Below are 22,789 nucleotides of genomic sequence, written 5' to 3' on the forward strand. Positions count from 1 at the left end.
CACTGGGTTCAATCCTCATCACACATAAAAAATAAATAAAATAAAGGTAAAACAAAATAGAGCAAATAATGCTATACTATCCATGTATATAAATGTAAATAAGACCTTTTTTGTTTTCTGTTTTATTTTTATTTAATTTTTTTTGGGGGGGGTATACAAAGCTTTACCTCGTTTTGACTTATGTGCTCAGGAGACCACCATGAAATGAAAGCAACAACAGAAAATAAGTACTGATCTTTAAGATGGCCAGGCATCCTAAATATAAGTGCTTTTCAAAAGAAATCACAATCACCCAGCAAGATGTATTATGCTCAACTGCTCAGATTACTATGTTTAAAATAAGTTTATTTCAAATGGAAGATGGACTAGGTCAATGAGTAAAAGTCTCTGAATGCCAAGTTTTGGCACACACTTACAATACATCTATATTTTATTACATTGGTTAATAGAATATATATATATATATTATTACATTGGTTAATAGAATGAATATATATATATTTTGGCCTACATCTATTAAAAAGCTGGGAGATTTTACCCACGAATCTAGATTTCCCATCCCCACAGGGAAACTGACAATGAAAATGAAAGAGTCATTTCCCACATAGTATCAGGCACACACACCACAGTTCCCCACAGCCCCTATAGTCTTTTGATTGAATTCTGCAGATGATTTTGCTTTGGAACTACTTCATTCCACTTGGTTACCTACTTGTGATGTGACTTTACAGACTCTAAGATATGTCAATGTCATTTGTAGGGTTAAGTCAAGTTGATAAGAAGTAATCCAGCTAAGATTGTGCTCAGTCATTCCAATTCACCTGAGGTTTGGACAGCACAACCAATAAGGCTTATTCTGGGATTTTGCTAGTGTGAAACAAAGGAGGAAATGAGCTTTTTTAGAAAACACTTTCAAGGGGCTGAGGTTGTGGCTCAGTGGTAGAGCACTTGCCTAGCATGTGTGAGGCACTGGGTTTAAGCCTCAGCACCACATGAAAATAAATAAAGATAGATAGATAGATGGATAAAATATTGTGTCCATCTACAATTAAAAATACATATATTAAAAAAAATCTTCAAGAGCAAGACGGCAAGAAAGTTCAGCAAGAACAAATGCAACAACTGAAAGTTTTATGCAACACAAAAGACCAAAGAAAAACCCCTATTTATGAAGACTGGGATTCCTGAGGATGATCTAACTCAGAGCAGGAAAGAAAAACCCACAAAATCGCTGGCGCACCTAACATCCCAGTGGTTCAGGAGGCTGAGGCAGGAGGATCACAAGTTCAAAGCCAGACTCAGCAACTTAGGGTGATCCTAAGCAACTCAGTGAGATCCTGTCCCTAAATAAAACACAAAAAAAGTGCTGGGGAAGTGGCTCAGTGCCCCGAGTTCAATTCCTGGTACCAAAAAAAAAAAAAAAAAAAAAAAAAAAAGAAAACCCCACAAAATCAAGAACTGTTGATCCAATGAGGTTCTAAGATAGGACAGGCTCTTACTATGCAAAGCCACATTTTCGCTGCAAACCAGGCTACAGACTTACATTATTCTTTTTCCTTCTGTAAGTATGTTGGTATTTACTCAGTAAATTCCTTGATAAACAATTCAGAAGTAAAGGGTCTCTAGCTGGCTATTAAGTAAATGCTATAGGATGACTGGATCTGCTGAGAAGAGGGAATGCTCAGCAGCAATTAAATAAAGGGGCTGGGGCTGTGCAGCTCAGTGTAAAGCACTTGCCTAGCATGTACAAGGGCCTCAATTCAATCCCCAGCACTGAAAGGGTGGTAAGGGTTGAAGATATGGATGAAGATAAAATAAACTTTATTTTTGTGGAAACTGGTATCTTTAATAAAAAGGAAAGTTTTTAAAGTGAAGTATAACATAATGCAATAAAGAGTACAGCTCCAGTTTTTATAAACAAAACACTATTCCTGTACAGTCATCACCCAGATCAAGACAGAGAATAACCTTAATACTCTATTATGATCCTTCCCTTTTACTCCCTCCAAATAATAAGGGAAAAGGTAGAGATCTTGAAGAAAACTTGTCAAATTTCAACCCCTAAACAAAATAAAATTCAAATGGTATAAAAATTTAAACTATACAATAAAAACATTTTAAATATTAGAAGAAAATAGAAATAGTTTATAATCAAACAGCAGGAAAAAACATGCAAAAAGACTCTGAAGCCAGACAAGGGAAGCCAAACAAGCCGTATAAAAATCTATGTAGCAATGTTATTCATAATAGTCAAAAGGTGCACCAGGAAAGGTGGCACACACCTATAATCCCAGTGTCTTGAGAAGCTGAGGCAGTAGGATCATGAGCTTAAAGTCAGCCACAGCAAAAGGGAGGTGCTAAGCAACTCAGTGAGACCCTATCTCTAAATGAAATACAAAATAGGGCTGGGGATGTGGCTCAATAGTTGAATGCCCCTGAGTCGAATTCCCTGGTACCTCCCCACTCCAAAACAAAAAAGTCAAAAGGTAGAAACAACCCAACTGTCCATCTTTGGATACACAGATGTACTAAATACAATTTATCCATGTAATCGAATATAATTTGGCCATAAAAAGAAAATAGGTATTGACATATGCCTCAACATGATGAACCCTGAAAGCACTATCTTATGTGAAAATAGCCAGTCACAGAAGACTAGACATTACATGATTTCATCTATATGAAATGGCCAGAACACGGATTACAGAGACAAAAAATAGATTCACAGTATCCAGGGCAGGGCCAGATGGTGTTAAGAGAGACAGAGAATCAAAAACTAATACATTCGGAGTTTCTTTTTTTTTTTCAGGAGGCCAGGGGTGGGACCTAGGGATTGAACTCAGGGGTACTCACCCACTGAACCACATCCCCAGCCCTATTTTGTATTTTATTTAGAGACAGGGTCTGAGTTGCTTAGCTCTTGACCATTGCTAAAGCTGGCTTTAAACTCGTGACCCTCTTGTCTCAGGAGGATCCTCTAGCCTCCCTAGCCGCTGGGATTATAAGCATTCACCACCATTCCTGGCTACATATGGAGTTTCTTTTTTGAGGTAATGAAAATGTTCTAAGACTGTAGTGATGATTGCACATATTTGTGAACACACTAAAAAACCAATAAGCTGGGCTGGGGCTGTAGCTCAGAGGCAGAGCCCTTGCCTAGCATGCGTAAGACACTAGGTTCAATCCTCAGCACCACATAACGATAAATAAACAAAGTCATTCTGTCCATCTATAACTACAAAAATTTTTTTAAAAAACCCAATGAACTGTATACTTTAAGAGGGTAAAATAGGGGCTGGAGATGTGGCTCAAGTGGTAGCACGCTCGCCTGGCATGCATGCGGCCCTGGTTCGATCCTCAGCACACATACAAATAAAGAAGTTGTGTCCGCCAAAAACTAAAAAATAAATAATAAAATTCTCTCTCTCTCTCTCTCTCTCTCTCTCTCTCTCTCTCTCAAAAAAAAAATTATAAGGCCAATCAGGACCTTTCCTCTGAAATTCAAGAAGGTAATATCAAGCAGTCCTACCCACTTCTCAACTTGACTGTCCAAAAGTCTCAAATGGAATACAACCAGCACTGAGCACCTGGCCTCCTCTCACATGGAAATTGATCCCACACCCGTCTTTCCCATTTATTTAAAAAAAAAAAAAAGAGGGCGAAATAGGTCTGGGGTTGTAGCTCAGTGGTAGAGTGCTCGCCTAGCACATGCAGGGCCCTGGGTTTGATCCTCAGCACCACATAAAAATAAAAAAATAATTTTTTAGTTGTGTCCAACCACAACTAAAAAATAAAATATTAAAAAAGAGGGTAAAATATATGGCTAGAAAAAACTATGAAGAAATATTACTTTTCTCACATCTGCTTAGTGAAAACTTAAAGACAGTTTGGTGAAGGGGGCTTCTAGATCTGGTAATGTTCTTGATTTGGGCACTGAGACAAAAATGAACTTATTTTGTAGTAAAATAATAAATATTTTAAAAAAGGGGGGGGGAGAGGTGTAGAAAAACTAAATGTCCATCAACTGGGACCTGCATGAATAAATCATGGTATAATTACACCAAGGAATACTATTTGGCTTTTTAAAATAAGGCAGATTTATGTGTACTAAAATGAAACTATCCCCAAGCTAGAGAAAATTACATCAAAAAAGCAAGGCACAGGAGAGTGTATCAAATATATGGTATGCCCCTGCATGTGAGGAGACAATAAGCTAAGGCGTGAGGGGTATTTACACACATATTGCCTCATAATATCTCTAGAAAGACATACAATAAACTAATAATTACAACTGCTTCTGAGAAGGAGACACAGGGGGAAGTGGGAGACACTTTTTGCTTTGTGTCTTTTTTAAAAAAAAAGATGGCCATATTATCAATTCAAATAAATAAATTCTTTAAAAAACAAACAAACTGTATGCTGCTTCAACATAGAAGAATGCCACTCTGCTTCTGAAAGGTAAAATCTGAAATGTTTGCTATAAATTCTGAAATGTTTCCTGTCTTCCATTTTAATACTTAAATTCTCAAACCATTTAAGTAGGAGAAATAACAGTAACAATAAGAAAACAGTTACTTACATCAACACCTCCAAACAAGTCAAAAATGTAAGTATTTGGATAAGTGGTTTCTTGAGTCAGTTTCCTATCTTCAGTAACAAATGCCATAGCCTCCATGGAAAGAAGAGGAGAAATTTCCTAGTTTAAAAAACAGGACAAAGACATTCTGTTTTAGAATTCAACACAGACCAACATTAAAATATCAGTTTATATTTTAGTCACAAGTTGAATCCCAACGAGCATAATGATAAGTGACTCCAAATGAATTACACTTCCTAGTATTCAGACTCCTTTAGAATCCTTGCCCACACTGAATCTGGGCTGGGGTGATTTCCTTCAATTAACATAATGTGGCAGAAGTGACACTATGCCACTTCCGGCATAACCCTTAAGAAGGCTGGTAGAGTTGGCTTTTGCCATCTTGGAACCTAATGGTACTGCTATGAGAAACTCAACACAGCCACCTATTGAGGTCATAAGCAGAAGAACTAAGGCCAGAACTGGTATCTTTAGCCTATCTCCAGCTGACAGTTCACACCAACCAGCCATTTTGAATATTCCAGATGTCTCAGTATCCCTTCCCAAAGAAGAAGCAGCAGACGAATCACTCAATCAACCAAGAATTGTGAGAGATAAGTGATAAATGCTAAGTTTTGTGGTGACTGATTCTTCAACAATAACCAAATCTGTTCAAGAGTCATCTCCTGAAGGAAGTCCATCTTGATTCCTCCCATTCAAAAGTAATCCGATGCTCTTCTAAAGCCCCAAAGCAATTTTAAGTAACTTATGACATTCAGCATTTTTATTTTTTATCTATTTATAAATCTATGTTATTTCTTCCCTAGAATACAAAGCTCCTTCAAGAGAAGCCCAGAACAGATTCCTCTTTGTGTTTCTTCACTGTAGGTCTTAAGACATAACAGGTATTTGATATGGTAGAAATAGGGCAATGGTTCAACAAATTTTGGGAGCCACAGAAACCTTTATTCATATGGAACAAAACTCAATAGAAAAAAAAATCGTATAAAAGCCTACTGTGTAGTAAGTCTCAAATAAGTAGTTGTTAGATGAATAAAGAAATAATGATCAGGGGGCTGGAGTTGAAGCACAGTGGTAAAGTGCTTGCCTAGCATGTCTAAGGCACTGGGTTCAATTCTCAGAACCACATATAAATAAATAAAATAAAGGTCCAACAACTAAAAAAAAAATACATAAACACACACACACATTTTATATATATATATATATATATATATATATATATATATATATATAAAATGTGTGTGTGTGTGTATCTATATATATAAAAGAAAGATGATCAGGCATTAGAGACTCAGATATTAATTTTCCTCTCCTTCAAGTTCACCTCAACCCTATCTCTTGAGAGATTTTACAAAAATAAAATGAAACAATATAAAATTCTTTGGAAAGCATTTCTAAATAAGAGGCTAAAATTACTTCTATCAATCTCAATCAGACTGGGAGATCAAGAACATGAAAACATCTCAAAGGTAAAACTGAGGTTTAGTGACTATTTTATTTTGGAATACCTTCTATGATATAACATCAAAACTTTACCTCTAAAGAACATTATATAATTCATCTTCATTATGATAAAATATACTTACAGAGGTTATAACTGCAGCTAGATCTGGTACTCTAAATTTACATTTGGGTTAGAAACTCTGGGGATGGAACCCAGCACTCCGATGAACACTGCTGAGAATAACTGCCCTAGCATAATGTCTTTGCACTCTTTCCACCCCTTTCTAGCTATCAAACCTGGTCCCTTCAATCTTTTTATGTTAATGGTAATTATGAACAACTTAAAAGGCACCTTTCATAAGCCTTCAGCAATATGGGATCTTTTAAACTCTGTTTAAAGAATGTCATCCAGGGCTAGAGATGTAGCTCAGTGGAAGAGTGCTTTTCTACCATGTACATGGCCCTGAGTTCAATACCAAGCACAAGGGGGCGGGGGGGGGGGGTGTTATCAAAATCCTCAGGAACAGTTTTAACCTCCCAAATTAATCAAACAGTGCTATAAAATAAGCATGAATAAAGCACGCAGGAATACACAAAGGAAACTTAATGGTAATTATCTCCAGATGGTGGGATTACTGGTGATTTTTACTTCTCGCATTTTTTCTGAAATTCTCAAATTCTGTACAGCTTATATAATTTTAAGACAAAAGCTATTTTAAAATGGCAGGCAGTTTGTATCACCTGTAGACCCTAAAGATAGCCCTTTTGGGCCCCTACAAGTTACCTTGAGGATGTTTTGGCACTCAATGAAGTCACTGTGGAGGTGGCTGGTGGCATACAGTTTAAGAAGCAATTGAGGAATTCCACTCCATTTGGACTGCTTGTCCCTCTCCGTCAAAAAAGTCTCAGTGAACTGTGAATTGGGAAAAAAAAAAAAAAAAAAGGAACATTTTACTGAAGAGGAAAGAAATACTAGCCAGCAGAGCAGTTGACTCCCTATAGCACCCAGGAAAACAATTCAAAAGCCTCCTTACACAAATCTTCAAAAGCTCACGAGCCTACAAACTAAAAGTCCAACTCCTTACCTCATGATGCAATGCCCTTCATAAACTAACCCCTACTTTTCAGCCTCATCTATTTCCCAAGGCTCACTCTAGGTTCCAAGTGCATGTGTTTTCTCTCTCTGTACCTGTTCTCTTGCCTAAAACACTCTTGGTGTTTTCTATCTGAACTGTTCATTCCCCTTTAAAACACAAGCCAAACAAAAATCTTTCTTGATTGGCCTTCCTCTCTTCTTTCTAAGAAATTAGGCAACCCTCCTTTGGGACTTTATCTATTGCATACTTTATCCTATTGTTTCCTAACTTAAGATTCATTTATCCCTCTCCTCTAGACCACAACTACTTCAGAGCAAGTACCAAACTATGCCTGCCTCTGTCCTCCTGACTCCCAATCTCACTCAACCACAGAGTGCCTGGGACAGGGACTCAGTAAATGTTTGACAACATGAGGAACAGCAACACTACAATGCTAGAAACATTAATCAATTATGAAAATTTTCACTAACCCTCTTGGGACACATACCATTATGCAATGAACAATTATGAACACTGTTGAGAATAACTGACCTGTGAGGGGCCAGATATGAATTATTTTCATGTTCATTTGTCCCTTAATCAGATCAAAAACTTCTAGTATTATTAGTACAGGATAAATAGATCTTCAATAATATTTTGGTTTTATCCTGATATCTATTAGTCCTATTAAAATGGACAATGCCATTATCAGCAATTTCATTTAGTTCAAGCAAGTTCAAATCAATACAAGCTCAAAAACAATGAAAATATATCTTCTCCTTTCTTTGGAAGGCAAAGAAATAAAACAAACATAGTTAGGGGATCCAGCAAAATGAGTACTTAAGAGAAATTTACACTGTAAACGATGATATTAAAAATAGAAGCAATGTCACAAATCAATAATATAACCTTTTACCATGAGAAAATAGGAAAAAAAGAGTAAACACAAGGAAGAAAATTAAAAAGACTGCAGCAGGAGCTGGAACCCAGTGACACATGCCTGCATATCGAGCGACTCCAGAGGATAAAGCAGGATCACAAATTTAAGGTCAGCCTGGACAACTTAAAAAGACTCTGTCTTGTGCTCACTTCCGCAGTACATATACTAAAATTGGAATGACACAGAGTAGATTAGTATGGACCCTGTACAAGAACGACCCGCAAATTCGTGATGTGTTCCATATTTTTTCAAAAATAAAAAATAAAAAAGAAAGACTCTGTCTCAAAACTTAATTTAAATAAAAGTCTGTGGAGCTGGGCATGTGGCACACACCTGTAATCCCAGTGACTCAGGAGGCTGAGGCAGAAGGATTGTGAGTTCAAAGCTAGTCCTAGCAACTCAAGGCTAAGTAACTCAGTGAGACCCTGTCCCTAAATAAAATATTTTTAAAAGGCTGGGAGGACTGGAGTGTGGCTCAGTGGCAGAACGCTTGCCTAGCATGTGTGAGGCACTGGGTTCGATCTTCAGCACCACATTAAAAAAAAAAAAAATGAATAAACAGGTAAAAAAAAAAAAAAGGCTGGGGTTGTGGCTCAGTGGTTAAGCACCCTTGGGTTCAATCTCCAGTATGAAAAAAGACAAGTCTGTGGATGTAGTTCAGTGAAAAAGTACCTGCTTACCATGCACAAGGCCAACCCCCATCACCACTCACCACTCACCCCCCCCACACACACACAAGGTTGTGGCAGAAATAAATGAAATAAAGAATAGGAAAATAATCAATGAAACCAAAAGTTTCAAGATTCTCTGAAAATATCAACAAAACTGACAAATATTTAGCTATACTAACTACTACTGGCTCAAATTATTAAATTCAGAAATTAAAAAGAGAATATTACTAGTCAACCTTAGAAAAATAAAATGGATTATAATGGAATATTATAAACAATCATATGCCAATGGCTTAGAAAACCTAAATGAAAAGCACAAATTACTAGAAAAATATAAACTGAAACTGACTTAAGGAAGAATATGTGAATAATCTATAACGAGAAAAGAGATTGAATTAGTGATTAAAAAAAAAAAAAGCCTCACAAAGAAAAACCCAGGTCCAGAAAGATGGCTTCACTGGTATATACTACCAAACATTTAAAGAAGAATTAACACCAATAATTCAGATTTTTCTTTAAAATAGGAGATAACATTCCCATCTCATTCTAGGAGGCCAGTATTACCCTAGTAATAAATCCAAACAAAAATATTATGAGAAAACTTCAGATCAGTATCTCTTATGAATACAGATATAAAAATCTTCAGCAAAATACTACTAAACCAAATTCAGCAATATATCAAAAGGATTACATACCATGATCAAGCAGGATTTATGCCAGGAAGGCAAGGATAGCTCAACATATGAAAACCAATCAATGTAATACAATATATCAATAGACTACAAAACTAAACCCTCATGATGTATCAATTAACACAAAAGAAAAAAAAAAGACAAAAATCAAACACACCTTCAATGTGTGGACAAACCTGGAATACAAAACAACTTCATCAACCTATTAAAAGCACTTACCATACATAGCTAACATCATACTTAAAAGTGAAAGATTAAACACTTTCCTATTAAAGTACTTAGGAAAAAATAAGGATGACCACTCTCAATACCTCAAACAACTGACAAGAAAAAAAAATAAAAGGTACACTCATATATTGTGGGTAGGATTGCAACTTGGTGCAACCACTCTGGAAAGCAGTATGGAGATTCCTCAGAAAACTTGGAATGAAAACTACTATTTGACTCTGCTATCCCAACTCCTAGGTTTATACACAAAGGACTAAAATCAGCACACTACAGTAACACAGCTACATCAATGCTTATAGCAACTCAATCCCCAATAGCTAAACTATGGAACCAACCTAGATGCCCTTCAATATACACAATGGAATATTACTCAGCCTTAAAGAAGAATGAAATTATGGCATTTGCAGGTAAATGGATGGAATTGGAGAATATCATGCTAAGCAAACAAGCCACACCCAAAAAAACAAAAGCCAAATGTTTTCTGATAAGCAGACGCTGATCCATAATTGAGGGTGGGGGAGTGGGGAGTAAGAATGGAGGAACTTTGGATTGGGCAGAGGCCAATGAAAGGAGGGGAAGGATGTGGAGGTGGGAAGGACGGTGAACTGAGATGGACATTATTATCCTATATACACACATGATTATATGACTGGTGTGACACTGCACTATGTACAGCCAAAGGAATCAGAACTTGTGCTTCATTTGTGTACAATGTGTCAAAATGCATTCTACTGACATGTATAAGTATTTAGAACAAATTTTAAAAAAGAGAAATAAAAGGCATCCAGATTAAAAAGGAAAAAAATAAAACTCTATCCATCTGCAGACAACTTGATTTTGTATATCAATTTCATCTAATAGCATCAAAATGAATAAAATATTTAGGAATAAATTTAACAAAAAAAGATATAAGGAAAATAAAACACTGTTAAAAGAAATTAAATAAGTAAAAGAGACATCCCATGTTCATGGATAGGAGGACTTAATATTACCAAAATGGCAATAACCATTAATTGATTCAATGTAATGCCAACCAAAATCCCAGCTAGCTTCACTGCAGAAATGACAAGTGAATACTGAAATTCAGATAGAAATGCAAGGGACTCAGAATAATCAAAACAATCTTGAAGTTTGAAGAATCATGCTTTCTAATTTCTAAATTCACTAAAAGGCTAAAATAATCAAGACTGAATGATTCTGGCATAAGGACAGACATACAGATCAGAGGAAAAAACACTGGGATTCTAAAAATAAAACACTGCAAGAAGCCACCTGTGTATTACTTGAGGGTCTTCTCTCAGGATGGCAGCTAGAGAGATTTCAGGTTTAACCTTGGGAAATATCTGTGGCTCTCCCATGCAATAGATTGCCCAAGGCAGATGATCTTTATCTCTGCTCTACCAGGAAGACCCCTCATAACAGCTCCAGCATAAACCATTGGGAACTGGACAGCCCACCTATAACCTTTTTTGGTGAAGGACATCCTATAGAAGGCCTTTGATGTTCCCCGATATAAATAAAGCAAGCACGGGCTCCGTTTTGCCTTTCTAATATAGAAATTTGATTGGTATGATTGGCTGGTCCTGCCTCGACTTTCTGAAAATATTTTCTGTGTCTTGTGGTTTTTTTCATCATTCTATTTTTCCTAGCTTTTATTTCTCAACCAGTCCACTCCACCGAGGGGAACCCCATTTCTGTGGGAGAACTTACATTTAAGATCAATTGACTTTTGACAAGAATATCAAGATTTTTCAGTGGTAGAACAGCTTTTTCAACAAATGTTGATAGGGCAACTGGATATTCCAAAAGCAAAGAAATGAAGATGGACTCCTTCCTCATATCATATACAAAAATTAATTCAACATGGATCTAAATGTAAGAGTTAAAACGATAAAACTTTTAGAAGAAAACATGCGAAACTATCATCATGTTGGATTAAGCAATAGTTTCTTAGTTGACACTAAAGCATGAGAAACCAAAGGAAAAAATAAATTGGACTTCATCAAAAGTAAAAATTTTAATACCTCAAAGGATAGTACCAAGAAGGTGAAAAGACAACCCACAAAAATTGTAAAAAGTATCTGATAAGGATCTAGTGTCCAAAATATATAAAGAATTGCTGCAACTCAACAATAAAAAGACAATACAATTTTAAAAATAAACAATGCACTAGAAATAAAAAACACTATAATAGAAATGAAGACTGTCTTTGATGGGTTCATCAGTATACTGGATATTGCCAAATAATAATCAGTGAACTTGAAAATATGACAATAGAAACTTCCTAAAGTGAAATATAAAATGAAAAAGTTTAACAGAATATCCAAGAAATGGGGGACAATCACAAAAGGTGTAGTGTACATGTAACTGGAACACCTGAAGAAGAAAGAGACAAAGGAGAAGTGGCTGAAAAAATAATGGCTATGAATTTCCCAAAGTTAATGACAACAAACCACAGTTTCAGGAATTTGGAGAACCCAAGAAGGATTTTTTTTGTTTTATTTTGGTTTGGTTTGGTTTGGTTTTATGATAGGAAAACATATCTTACTCAAAATGCAAAACAAACAGCAACAACAAAGAAATGAATCTTAAAAGATGGTGGGGAGCTTATCTAGGGTAAGAATTATATAGGGCTTAGTGAAAAAAAGCCATGCAAGCCAAGAATCGAGTAAAATATTTAAAACACTGAGAAAAAAAAAATCACACCAAAAAACACTGAAACCAGTGAAATGATCCTTTGAAAGCAAAGAAAATTAAAACTTTCTTATATAAATAAAAACTCAGAGAATTTTTACCCGGAGACCCACTCTACCAGAAATCTGAGAAGTAGTTTTTTAGAGCAAGGGAAATGGTATAGGTTAGAAACTCAAGATATATACAGAATATTGAAGATGGAATAAATGAATGTAAAATAAAAATAGCTTTAACATATTTTATTTTCAATAAACCTAATAATCATTCTAAAAAATAACAAGACAATAGGTAATTATAGGATTTGGAGAAATGAAATGAGTGACAGAAATCTTAAAAGTAGTAAGAGGAAGGAACTGGGAATACTCTGTAATAGGGTACGCGAATCCCACAAAACAGCACAGCATTATTGAAAGTGGACTTAGATTCACTGTAAATAAATATTGCAAATTCCAGGGTAACCATTAAAAATGGAATCATATAAAGTGTTCAATTAAATAGAGAGAAGGCAAAAAAAGATAAGAAGGTTAAAAAAAAAAGAAACAAGTATAATGAATAGAAAACTGTTACAAACATGACAGACATTTGTCCAACTATATCACAAATCACTATAAACACCTACACCAATTAAAAGTCAAGTCAGAGTGGATAAAAAAGAAAACAAGACTGAACTAATATTGTCTAAACCCAGTTTTAAATATAAAGATATAGATAGGTTACAAGTAAAGAAATGGAGCTGGGCACAGTCGGGCACAAGTGTGATTCCAGCAACTTAGAAGGCTGAGAGATCAGCTTCCACAACCTGGTGAGACCCTGTCCCAAAATAAAAAATAAAAAGGGTTTGGGATATAGCTCAGTGGTAAAGCACCCCTGGGTTCAATCCCCAGTACTACAAAAAAGACTGAAAAAAATAGCCAAGAGAAACTGACAGATCTTTATAGATGGACTTCAAAACCCTCTATCACTGAGTTCTGTGGCACATACCTGTAATCCCAGCAACTTGGAAGGATGAGGCATGAGGATCATGAGTTAAAGGCCAGTCTCAGCAATTTGGCAAGACCTAAGCAACTTAGCAAGACCCCATCTCAAAATTAAAAATTTAAAGGGCTAGGGATATAGCTCAGTGTTAAACTACCTCTGAGTCAATCCTCAGTATTAAAAAAAAAAAAATACACAGATTATCAGGCAGAAAATCAATAAGGATATGGTTGACATAAACACCACCACCATCAATCAAGTGGATCTAATTGAGATTCACAGAATACTTCATCCAACAACAGCAGAATATACATTATACTCAAGCTCACATCAAAGAGTCACCAAGTTAGACCCATTCTGGGCCACAAAGTATGCAAAGTTATGTTCTCTCATTTAGAAATTATGCAAAGTAGGTTCTCAAACCACAATGCAATTAAGCTAGAAACCAATTAACAGAAGAAGAGTTGAAAATCCTAAAATATTTGGACATGAAACAATCCATTTCTAAATAAAATATGGGTCAAAGACATCTCAAGAGAAATTTTTAAATATTTTAAACTAAATGAAAATGAAAATACAACTCACCAAAAATTGTGAGATTAAGGCAAAAGCAGTGCTTAGGGAGAAAATTATACCATTCAATGAACACATTAGGAAATAAAAAATAACTATAGTCAATAACCTAAGCGTCCACCTTAGTAAACCAGAGAACCACAAGCAATTTAAGCCTAAATCAAGTAAAAAAAAAAAAGAAATAAAAATGAGCAGAAATCATTCATATCAAAAATAGGAAATCAATAGAGAACATTATCAAAACCCAAAGCTCTCTCTGAAAAGATAAATAAAATTGATAAACTCTAACCAGTCTAGGCAAGGGGGAAAGAAAAGGGTCCAGGTGTGCAGGTGCAAGCCTGTAATCCCAGTGACTCGGGAGGCTTAGGAAGGAGTAACACAAGTTTGAGGCCAGCCTCAGCAACTTAGCAAGACCCTCTTTCAAATAAAATTTTAAAAAAAGATACAAATTACTAATATCAGAAATGTTTATAGGGCCATTATTACTGATCCCACGGAATACTATGAACATGCCTCAAAATTTTATTACTTGAATTAAATGAATTATTCTTTGAAAGACACTAACGACCAAACTCATACAAAGATACATTGAGGGCACACCCCTGTAATCCCATCAACTCCGGAGGCTGAGGCAAGAGGATCTTGAGTTCAAGGCCAGCCTCAGCAACAGCAAGGCACTAAGCAACTCAGTGAAACCCTATCTCTAAATAAAATACAAAATAGGGCTGGAGATGTGGCTCAGTGGGCACATCTCCAGCCCTATTTCTTAATCCTTGGTACAAAAGAAAGAAACAAAGAAGGAAGGGAGAGAGGGAAAGAGGGAGAGAAGGAAAGAAGGAGAGAGGGAGGGAGAAAGGGAGGGAGAGAAGGAAGGGAGGAAGGAAAAATATACATTGAATAAACCATCTATTAGAGAAATTGTGACTAATTTTTAAAATGGGGCAAATCTCTGAATAGACATTTATCCAAATAAGATATATGAATGAATCGACTAGGGTTGTGGCTCAGCGGTAGAGCGCTAGCCTAGCACAGGCGAGGCCCTGGGTTCAATCCCCAACACCACATAAAAATAAATGAATAAAAAACATTGAGTCCAACTACAACTAAAAAAATAACATAAAAAAAGATATATGAATGGCTGGTTAGCACATGAAACAAAGATCAACATCATTAGTCATTGGAAGAAATTCAATCAAATCCACAATAAGATATCACTTCACACCTATTAGGAGGGCATAATCAAAAAGACAGAAAATTAGAAGTGTTTGTGAGAATGGAGAAAGTGGAACCCTCATATGCTGCAGGTGGAAATATAAAATGGTACAGTTTTGAAAAACAGTTTGACAGATCTCAAAAGTTAAAAAGAGGGTTATCAAATGATCCATCCATTCTACTCCTAAGAGAAAGAAAACACAAAACAAACGCACACAAATACAGCATTAATCTTTTTTTTAAATATTAGTTTTAGTTGTAGTTGACACAATACCTTTATTTTATGTACTTATTTGTATGTGGTGATGAGGATCAAACCCAGGGCCTTGCATGTTCAAGGCGAGCACTCTACTGCCCAATCACAACCCCAACCTAGCATTAATCTTAACAAGAATAGAAACACCTCAAATGCCCATCAACTGATATATGAATAAATACTGTATGTTCATACAATGGAATGTTATTCAGCAAGAAAAAGGAATGACATACTAATACATACTCTTGAGAGCATAATGTTAAATGAAAGAAGCCAATCACAAAGGATGACACATGGTTTGATTCTTTTAATATGAAATGTCCAAAATAAACAAATCCACAGAAACACAAAATAGATTAGTTATTGCCAAAAACCCGAGAGAAGAAGGAATTGGGCAATAACTGCTGCAGGGTACAGGGTTTCTTTATGAAGTGATGAAATGTTCTAAAATTGGCTATAGTAATAGTTGTATAATTTTATATAAACTGTGAAAATCACTGACTTGTACACATCAAGTGGGTGATGTGTACAGTATGTGAGTCATATCTCAATAAAGCTGTCATAAAAACTAAATAAATAATGGATATAAGTTAACTTTTTAGAGTAAGAGTAATGTTCTAAATCCAATCTAAACTGGATTGTGGTGACAGCTGCATAACTATAAATTTGCTGAAAATCATCAAATACATATAAATTTGCTGAAAATCATCAAATACATTTATAATGGGTAAATTTGATCACCTAAATTATGTCTCAATAAAACTTTAAAAATGTAAACATGTAGGACATTCAAAAATCAAAAAAATCAAACACATAAATACATTTAAATCCTAAAATGTCAGTTATTACATTAAGTGTAAATGTACTAAATGTTCCAATTTAAAATAAAATGTGTTATGCTGCCTACCAGGGAAATACTTTCAGAAAAGCTAAAAGTAAAATAATGGGAAAAACATGTCATCTAAACCCACATCAAAATTATGGTGGTATAATTATTAAAATCAGCAAGAGACTCAAAGCAAACAGCATTACCAGAGGTAGGTACTTCATAAGGATAAAAAAGTCAAACTGGATATTATAGTCCTAACATTAAATGTAACAATAAAAGTTTCAACATACACAAGCAAAAACTGACCATGTAAAAAGAGAAACAAGGAAATCCATAATTACAGTGGGAAATTATTATATATCTTTCCAAAACTGATACAGGTAGACCAAAAATTAATAAGAATATAAAATAGTTAAACACAAATAAAATTGAATCCCTATAGCACTGCATCTATTATTTGCTCTCTACACATTCTTTACACCAAAGAACATTTACAAAATGACCAGTTGTTAGGCCACAGAGCAAATGGCAACACACTTAAATGAACTGAGTTGTAGATAGACACAATACCTTTATTTTATTTATTTTTCTAAATAAATAACTTAGTCATATTTGGAAATTAAGAACTATACTATTATTTTAAAAAAAATTTTAGTTATACATGGATACAATGTCTTTATTATATTTATTTATTTTAATGTGATGCTGAGGATCGAACCCAGTGCTTTACACATTCAGGCAAGCACTCTGCCACTGAGCCACAACCCCAGCCCAAGAACTATGCTACTACTGGGCTGGAGTTGTAGCTCAGTGATAGAGTGCTTGCCTAGCACATGTGAAGCACTGGGTTTGAACCTCAGCACTACCTAGAAAAATAAATAAAATAAAGGTATTGTGTCTATCTACAACAAAATTATTTTTTTTTAAAAAACTATATTACTAAAAAGAAAAAAAGCATAGATCAAAGAAGAAATCTAAGTGGAAATCTGAAAATATCCTGAAATGAAAGATCATGAAAATATCATATATCAAAACTCATGGGGTGGGGACTAGGATTGTAGCTCAGTGGTAGCTCATAAAAATGAATAAATAAAAGTAGTGTGTCCACCTAGAACTTAAAAAAACAAACAAACCTCATGGGGTGCAAGTAAATCCATGTTCAGTGACTATTATAAATCTGATACCATACAACGAAATAGAAAATAAAATTAAAACCTGATACCAAAACCTCTCCAAAGGAAAATTGCATTCTAGTTTCACTCATTAATATAGAAGGGGAAAAAAAGACTAATTTAAAAAGTAGGGAATCAAATTTAGCAAACGGATAGAAATCTGCATCAGAAATTAAAAGTTAGTTTAAGCCAGGCATGATGGGGCATGCTTGTAATCCCAGAAGCTCAGAAGGCTGAGGCAGGATGATCCCAAGTTCAAAGCCAGCCTCAGCAAAAACAAGGTGCTAAGCAACTCAGTGAAACCCTGTCTCTAAATAAAATACAAAATAGGACTAGGGATGAACTGAGTGCCTCTGAGTTCAATCCCTGGTACAAAAAACAACAACAAAAAAAGTTGGTTTAATAGCTGAAAGTTTTATTCAATGTAATTTACCACATTAATAACAAAGAATAATTATATGAGCATATTGATAGATACAGAAAAAGCACTTTGATATATTTCAATAGCCATTCATAATAAAACTCATTAATTAAAAAATGAATTTCAAATAATAGGTGTCTGCAAAAAAACTTACTGCAAATATACCTAATGGTGAAATGAGTAAGGCTTTTTTTCCCCTCTTACATGCCACTTCTATTCATTCTACTGAAGGTTTTAGGCAGTAGAGTAAGGCAGGATAAAGCAACATAAGATGCTAAATTAGAAAGGATAAAATAAAAGTTTCAATTGCAGATGTAATATTCAACATGACTCTATACACATATAATTCAAGTCTAAAAGAAACTATCAAATTATGATCAATATAAAACAATCTTAATTTATATTTTAGCTACAGTTTTAAAGTACAATTTCAAAACACTACAGCATCATTAAAAAAAAGTCAAATGCCAAGGAATAAACTTGGCAAAGTTAAACAGGACTGCCATACAGAAAACTATAAACATCAACAGAAATTAAAGAAGACCAAATCAAAGAAAGAGAAGAGAGAGAATGAAGGCATTAAGACTGAATGCAATCCCAATCAAAATTTAGTTGTAAAAATAATACTAATTCATTCTAAAATGGATATAAAAATGGTAAAGGGGAGTCAAGAAGAGCCAAGACAATCTTGACTATAACTAAGCTGAAAAACATATTCCTATTTCATATACTCTACCCAAAATCAACATATATAAAGTTACAGAATATAAGACAACATTAATACCAGCACAAGGATAAATAAGACTAGCAGAACACAACTGACATGGAACAGAAATATGCACATACACCTGACTGATAACAAAGGTGGCACTACAGAGCAGATAGGGGTACACAGCAATAAGCAATGATAGATCAAACTGAATGTCTATATGGAAAACCTCACAACATACCCCTAAATCAATTCTTAGCAGAATGTATATCGAAATGTAAAAGGAAATCCATAAAGTTTCTAGAAGAAACAGAGTATTTCATGTCCTTAGAGCAGGCAAAGATTCTTAAACAGGATACAAAAATCATTAACCACAAAGTAAAAGTGACACAATGAATTGTAGTAAAATGAAGTACTTCTATTCATATAGAGATCTTATTAGAGATTAAAAAGGTGAACCACAGAATGAGAAAAATTATCTACAAAACTTCACTACAAAGGGCTAATATCCAGAAAATCTGAAGAACTTCAAAAAAGGACTGAGGATGTAGCTTAGTGGTAGAGTGCTTGCATAGGAAGTGCAGGGCTCGGGTTCAATTCCCAGCACAGCAAAAACAAAATAAAACACAACAAAAACTTCAAAAACAGGGCTTCCAATCAATTTTAAAAGATGCTACAGAAAAAAGTGCAAAAGATTTGAAAACAATTCGCAAAAGGGGATGTCCAAATGGCCAATAATGCTGAAAAGTGCTCAACTTCATTAAGTCATCATGGAAATACAAATTAAAACCATAATGAGGGCTGGGGATATATCTCAGTTGGTAGAGTGCTTGCCTTGCCTGCACAAAGTCCTGGGTTCAATCCCCAGCAACACACACACACACACACACAAAAGATATACTATTACACTCTGTAAGAGTAAAATTTAAAAGACTGACACACAGGTTATAACTTATATTGCCATAGGTTACTGAGAACATGGAACTCACACCCACAACTGGTGGAAGTGTAAATTAGTACAACCACTTGGGAAACCCTCATAATAGCAACTTATGCTGAACATATGCATATCCTATAACTCAGCAATTCTACTATATTTAGAAGTAGAATTTGTACATACATGTACAAATTGTGCATACATGTACTAACTACATGAACAATAATGTTCACATCAGCATTATTCATAATAGCCCCAAACTAGAAGGATTCTGAATACTTCTCAAAAGTAGAAAGAATTGTGGTATCTCAATGAAAATGAATGAACTTCATTTTCAGCTTCACCAACTTCATAGATGAATGTAACCAACAATATAGATTGAAAGAATATTTTTTCAAAACAATGGAACAATACCATTTAAAATTTAAGAGAAAATAACTACTAGCCCAGAATTCTTTACCTAGCTAAACTAAATATGCAAAAGTCAGAATAAAAGACATTTTCAAATATGCAAGCTTAAAAAAATTACCTCCCTTATCCTCTTTCTTGGGAGGCTACTAGAGAATATGCTCCAAGAAAAGGCACAGAATTTAGGAATCAGTTTATAACATGAGAAAAGCAAATAAAGCACTCTGAATTTGATGAAGTCCCAAGAACTCAGTTGTATAGTACATGTAGTAAATTACCAATCCAAACTCTTGCCAGTAAGAGGAGGATGAAGAATTAAAAAAAAAAAGTGAGTCTTAGAATTTGGGAATAAATTATGAGTATATAGAAAACAAAACGAATTTTAAACAGATGAAAATCTATGCTAGTGAAAGAAGTCACTCTCAAAAGGTTACACATGGTACATGTGCATACGTATTTAAAAGGTATGATTCCATTTTTACAACAGTCTGGAAAAGGGCAAAAAAAAAAAGAAAGAAAACAGATGAGTAGTTTTGGAAAAGGGCTCACAACTACAAGGGAATTTTCTATAAATGTAGTGGTGATCACATGACTATATCCATTTATCAAAACTATAAACTAAAACAGGTGAATGTGAATGGGGATGTAGCTCAGTGGTAGAGTGTATGCTTAATATATATGCAAAGCCCTGGGTTCAATCCACAGCACCAAAAAAAAAAAAAAAAAAGAGTTTTACTATGAGTATACTTCAATTTAAAATTATATAAAACAAAACCAATACAATTGTTTCACATATATGGCTTTGTGTTAAACAACAATTATATCTGCACAATGTCCAATATCAGCACAAATAAGATGGCATAAAGTGTTATAAATTAAATCCTAATCTTTTACAGAAGGAAGAAATAGATAATAGCAAATTAAAATGTCAAGAAATAGCTCTAAAAGCATGTTGTTTAGAAATACTAGGCCTTGGGCTGGTGTTATGGCTCAGTGGTAGAGTGCTTGCCTAGCATGTGTGAGGCACTGGGTTCAATCCTCAGCACCACATATAAATAAATTAAATAAAGGTATTGGTTCAATCCTCAGCACCACATATAAATAAATTAAATAAAGGTAACTAAAAATATTAAAAAAGAAATACTAGCTTTTTGGCTTTCTTGCAAAATAGTTACAGCACGAATAGTAGTTGCCTCAGAAGTATGAAACTTGGAGGTACAGACTGGGGTAAGCCACTGTTGGTTTTTGTTACAAGTCTCATGATACCCAAAGATCCCATCACAGCCCAAATACTCAACTTTACAAAGAATTTGTTACTACCTCTACACTGTCTTACAAGGCATTTACTCTCATTTTAAAATAATCATTAGGATTTTGCTTTCCTTGTGAACAGCAGAGCACTGTGATGAAAAAAGTCACCTTCCAGTCATCTTCACAGCTGAATTATTGGCAGGTGTCACATGAGTTTTTCTCTTAGAATACTTGTGGTTTGACAGTTTATAGTAGAGATAATCTCTTACATCAAGCACCCTAAGCTGTCAACTGGTTCAGCCAATGTAACATCTTCAGACATTTAGTTTAATTATGTATTTTGTCTTTACTGCTTTTCTTTTTAAATAATTAAAGGATGACTTCCATAAAAACAAATGTATATCTTATTTGTTTAAACCTAAGTGTATCTAGTGTCTCATAATGCCAAGTTAAGTCCAAGTAAACAGACATCTTAAAGGATTATTAACAAAGATTAATTATCTTGTTATGTTATTCTGACAACATTTGTTAACCACTGAATACATTTTAATGGTGTCTGTTGTTTAAATATAATTAGGAGTGCATTTTAGAGCTTGTGACTACAAAGAAATAGCTTTTATGTGAGAATTTATCCTATCCAAGGGTTTTTCAGTATCAAATTACCCTTGACAGGCAAGGGAAGTTTGACTTAAACCCTTAGGTTTTATAAACAGAACTGCTTAGAATAAGCCTAAAACAATTAGTGCTTATTGAAGTGTCATTAAAAAAAAAAAAGTGGGGTTGGAGATGTAGCTCAGAGGTAGATATACCAATAATCATAAAAGGCAAATTGGCATTTAGGAAACAGAAAGAGGATCCCATAATCTAGTCTGTCACTAGACTGCCAAACTGAAAAGTGTCTAGGGATTGTGGGTCAGGACCTGTACTGTGAGCTGCATTGCCCTTGTGCACAGGTTTTACCTAGCCTATCCTTTCCCTCAACTCTTAGTGATCAAATAGGGCCTTGTACACACGTGGTAAGGAATCGGGATTTGATTCTAACTACAATGGGATGTGGCTGGAGTGTTTTAAGCAAGGGATTTATAAAATATGAATTATTTTAAGGATCAAATATGTGATGAATGTAGAAGGGCTCAGTAAAGACTAAAGCATACCCACATACTTTATTACCTTGACAAATGGCAGAACAGAAAAGGGAAGAAAATACTGCCAACTAAAATTCAAGTAGGACAGGTTCATTCTAAATCATGTGGCCTGTAGTCTTCTCCCAGGCCTCCCTTACATCTCATTTAGGGAGATGTGGATGATCACATTTGGTAGAAAAAGAAGCAGAATTTGGTTTTCAAAATCTGACTGGGTTGCCAATTAGACATCTATATGGAAATACTAAGCAGGCAGCTGGATACACCTATCCATCTGGAGCTAAATGGAGAAATCAAGAATGAAAATACAGACTTCAGATCCATCAAAATATAGAGTATTAATAACAACACAGGCTAACCTTTATAGTGCGTAATACATTTTGGTCACTATTTTGAGTGCTTTATATGTTTAAATTCATTTGGCCTTCACCACAACCTCAGGAGGTTAGGTCCTATTATCCCTACTTTAATAGTAAAGAAAGTGAGGCATAAAGATATTAGATAACCTGTCTAAAGACAATCAAGTATGAACCAGAGCCAGGTTTCAAGCTAGGCAATCT

The 22,789-nt window shown here is 34.8% G+C and overlaps 1 protein-coding gene and 1 non-coding gene across 3 annotated transcripts in view; one reads left to right on the forward strand and one right to left on the reverse strand.

Annotated features, from left to right (window-relative positions):
• Window positions 1-22,789, reverse strand: part of Trpc4ap (transient receptor potential cation channel subfamily C member 4 associated protein) — a 78,990-nt gene that overhangs the window by 52,940 nt on the left and 3,261 nt on the right. For both annotated transcript variants that reach the window (XM_005329899.4, XM_005329900.4), the window contains exons 2-3: window positions 6,828-6,956; window positions 4,580-4,696 (exon numbers count right to left, since the gene is read on the reverse strand). In XM_005329899.4, the coding sequence (XP_005329956.1) occupies window positions 4,580-4,696; window positions 6,828-6,956 (246 nt within the window). The remainder of the gene's footprint in view (window positions 1-4,579; window positions 4,697-6,827; window positions 6,957-22,789) is intronic.
• LOC120886938 (U6 spliceosomal RNA) lies at window positions 8,201-8,307 on the forward strand. Its single transcript, XR_005730123.1, has one exon. It is a non-coding gene; the product is annotated as a U6 spliceosomal RNA (small nuclear RNA).

This window comes from Ictidomys tridecemlineatus, chromosome 5 (assembly GCF_052094955.1).
Source record: "Ictidomys tridecemlineatus isolate mIctTri1 chromosome 5, mIctTri1.hap1, whole genome shotgun sequence".
Lineage (NCBI taxonomy): Eukaryota > Metazoa > Chordata > Mammalia > Rodentia > Sciuridae > Ictidomys > Ictidomys tridecemlineatus.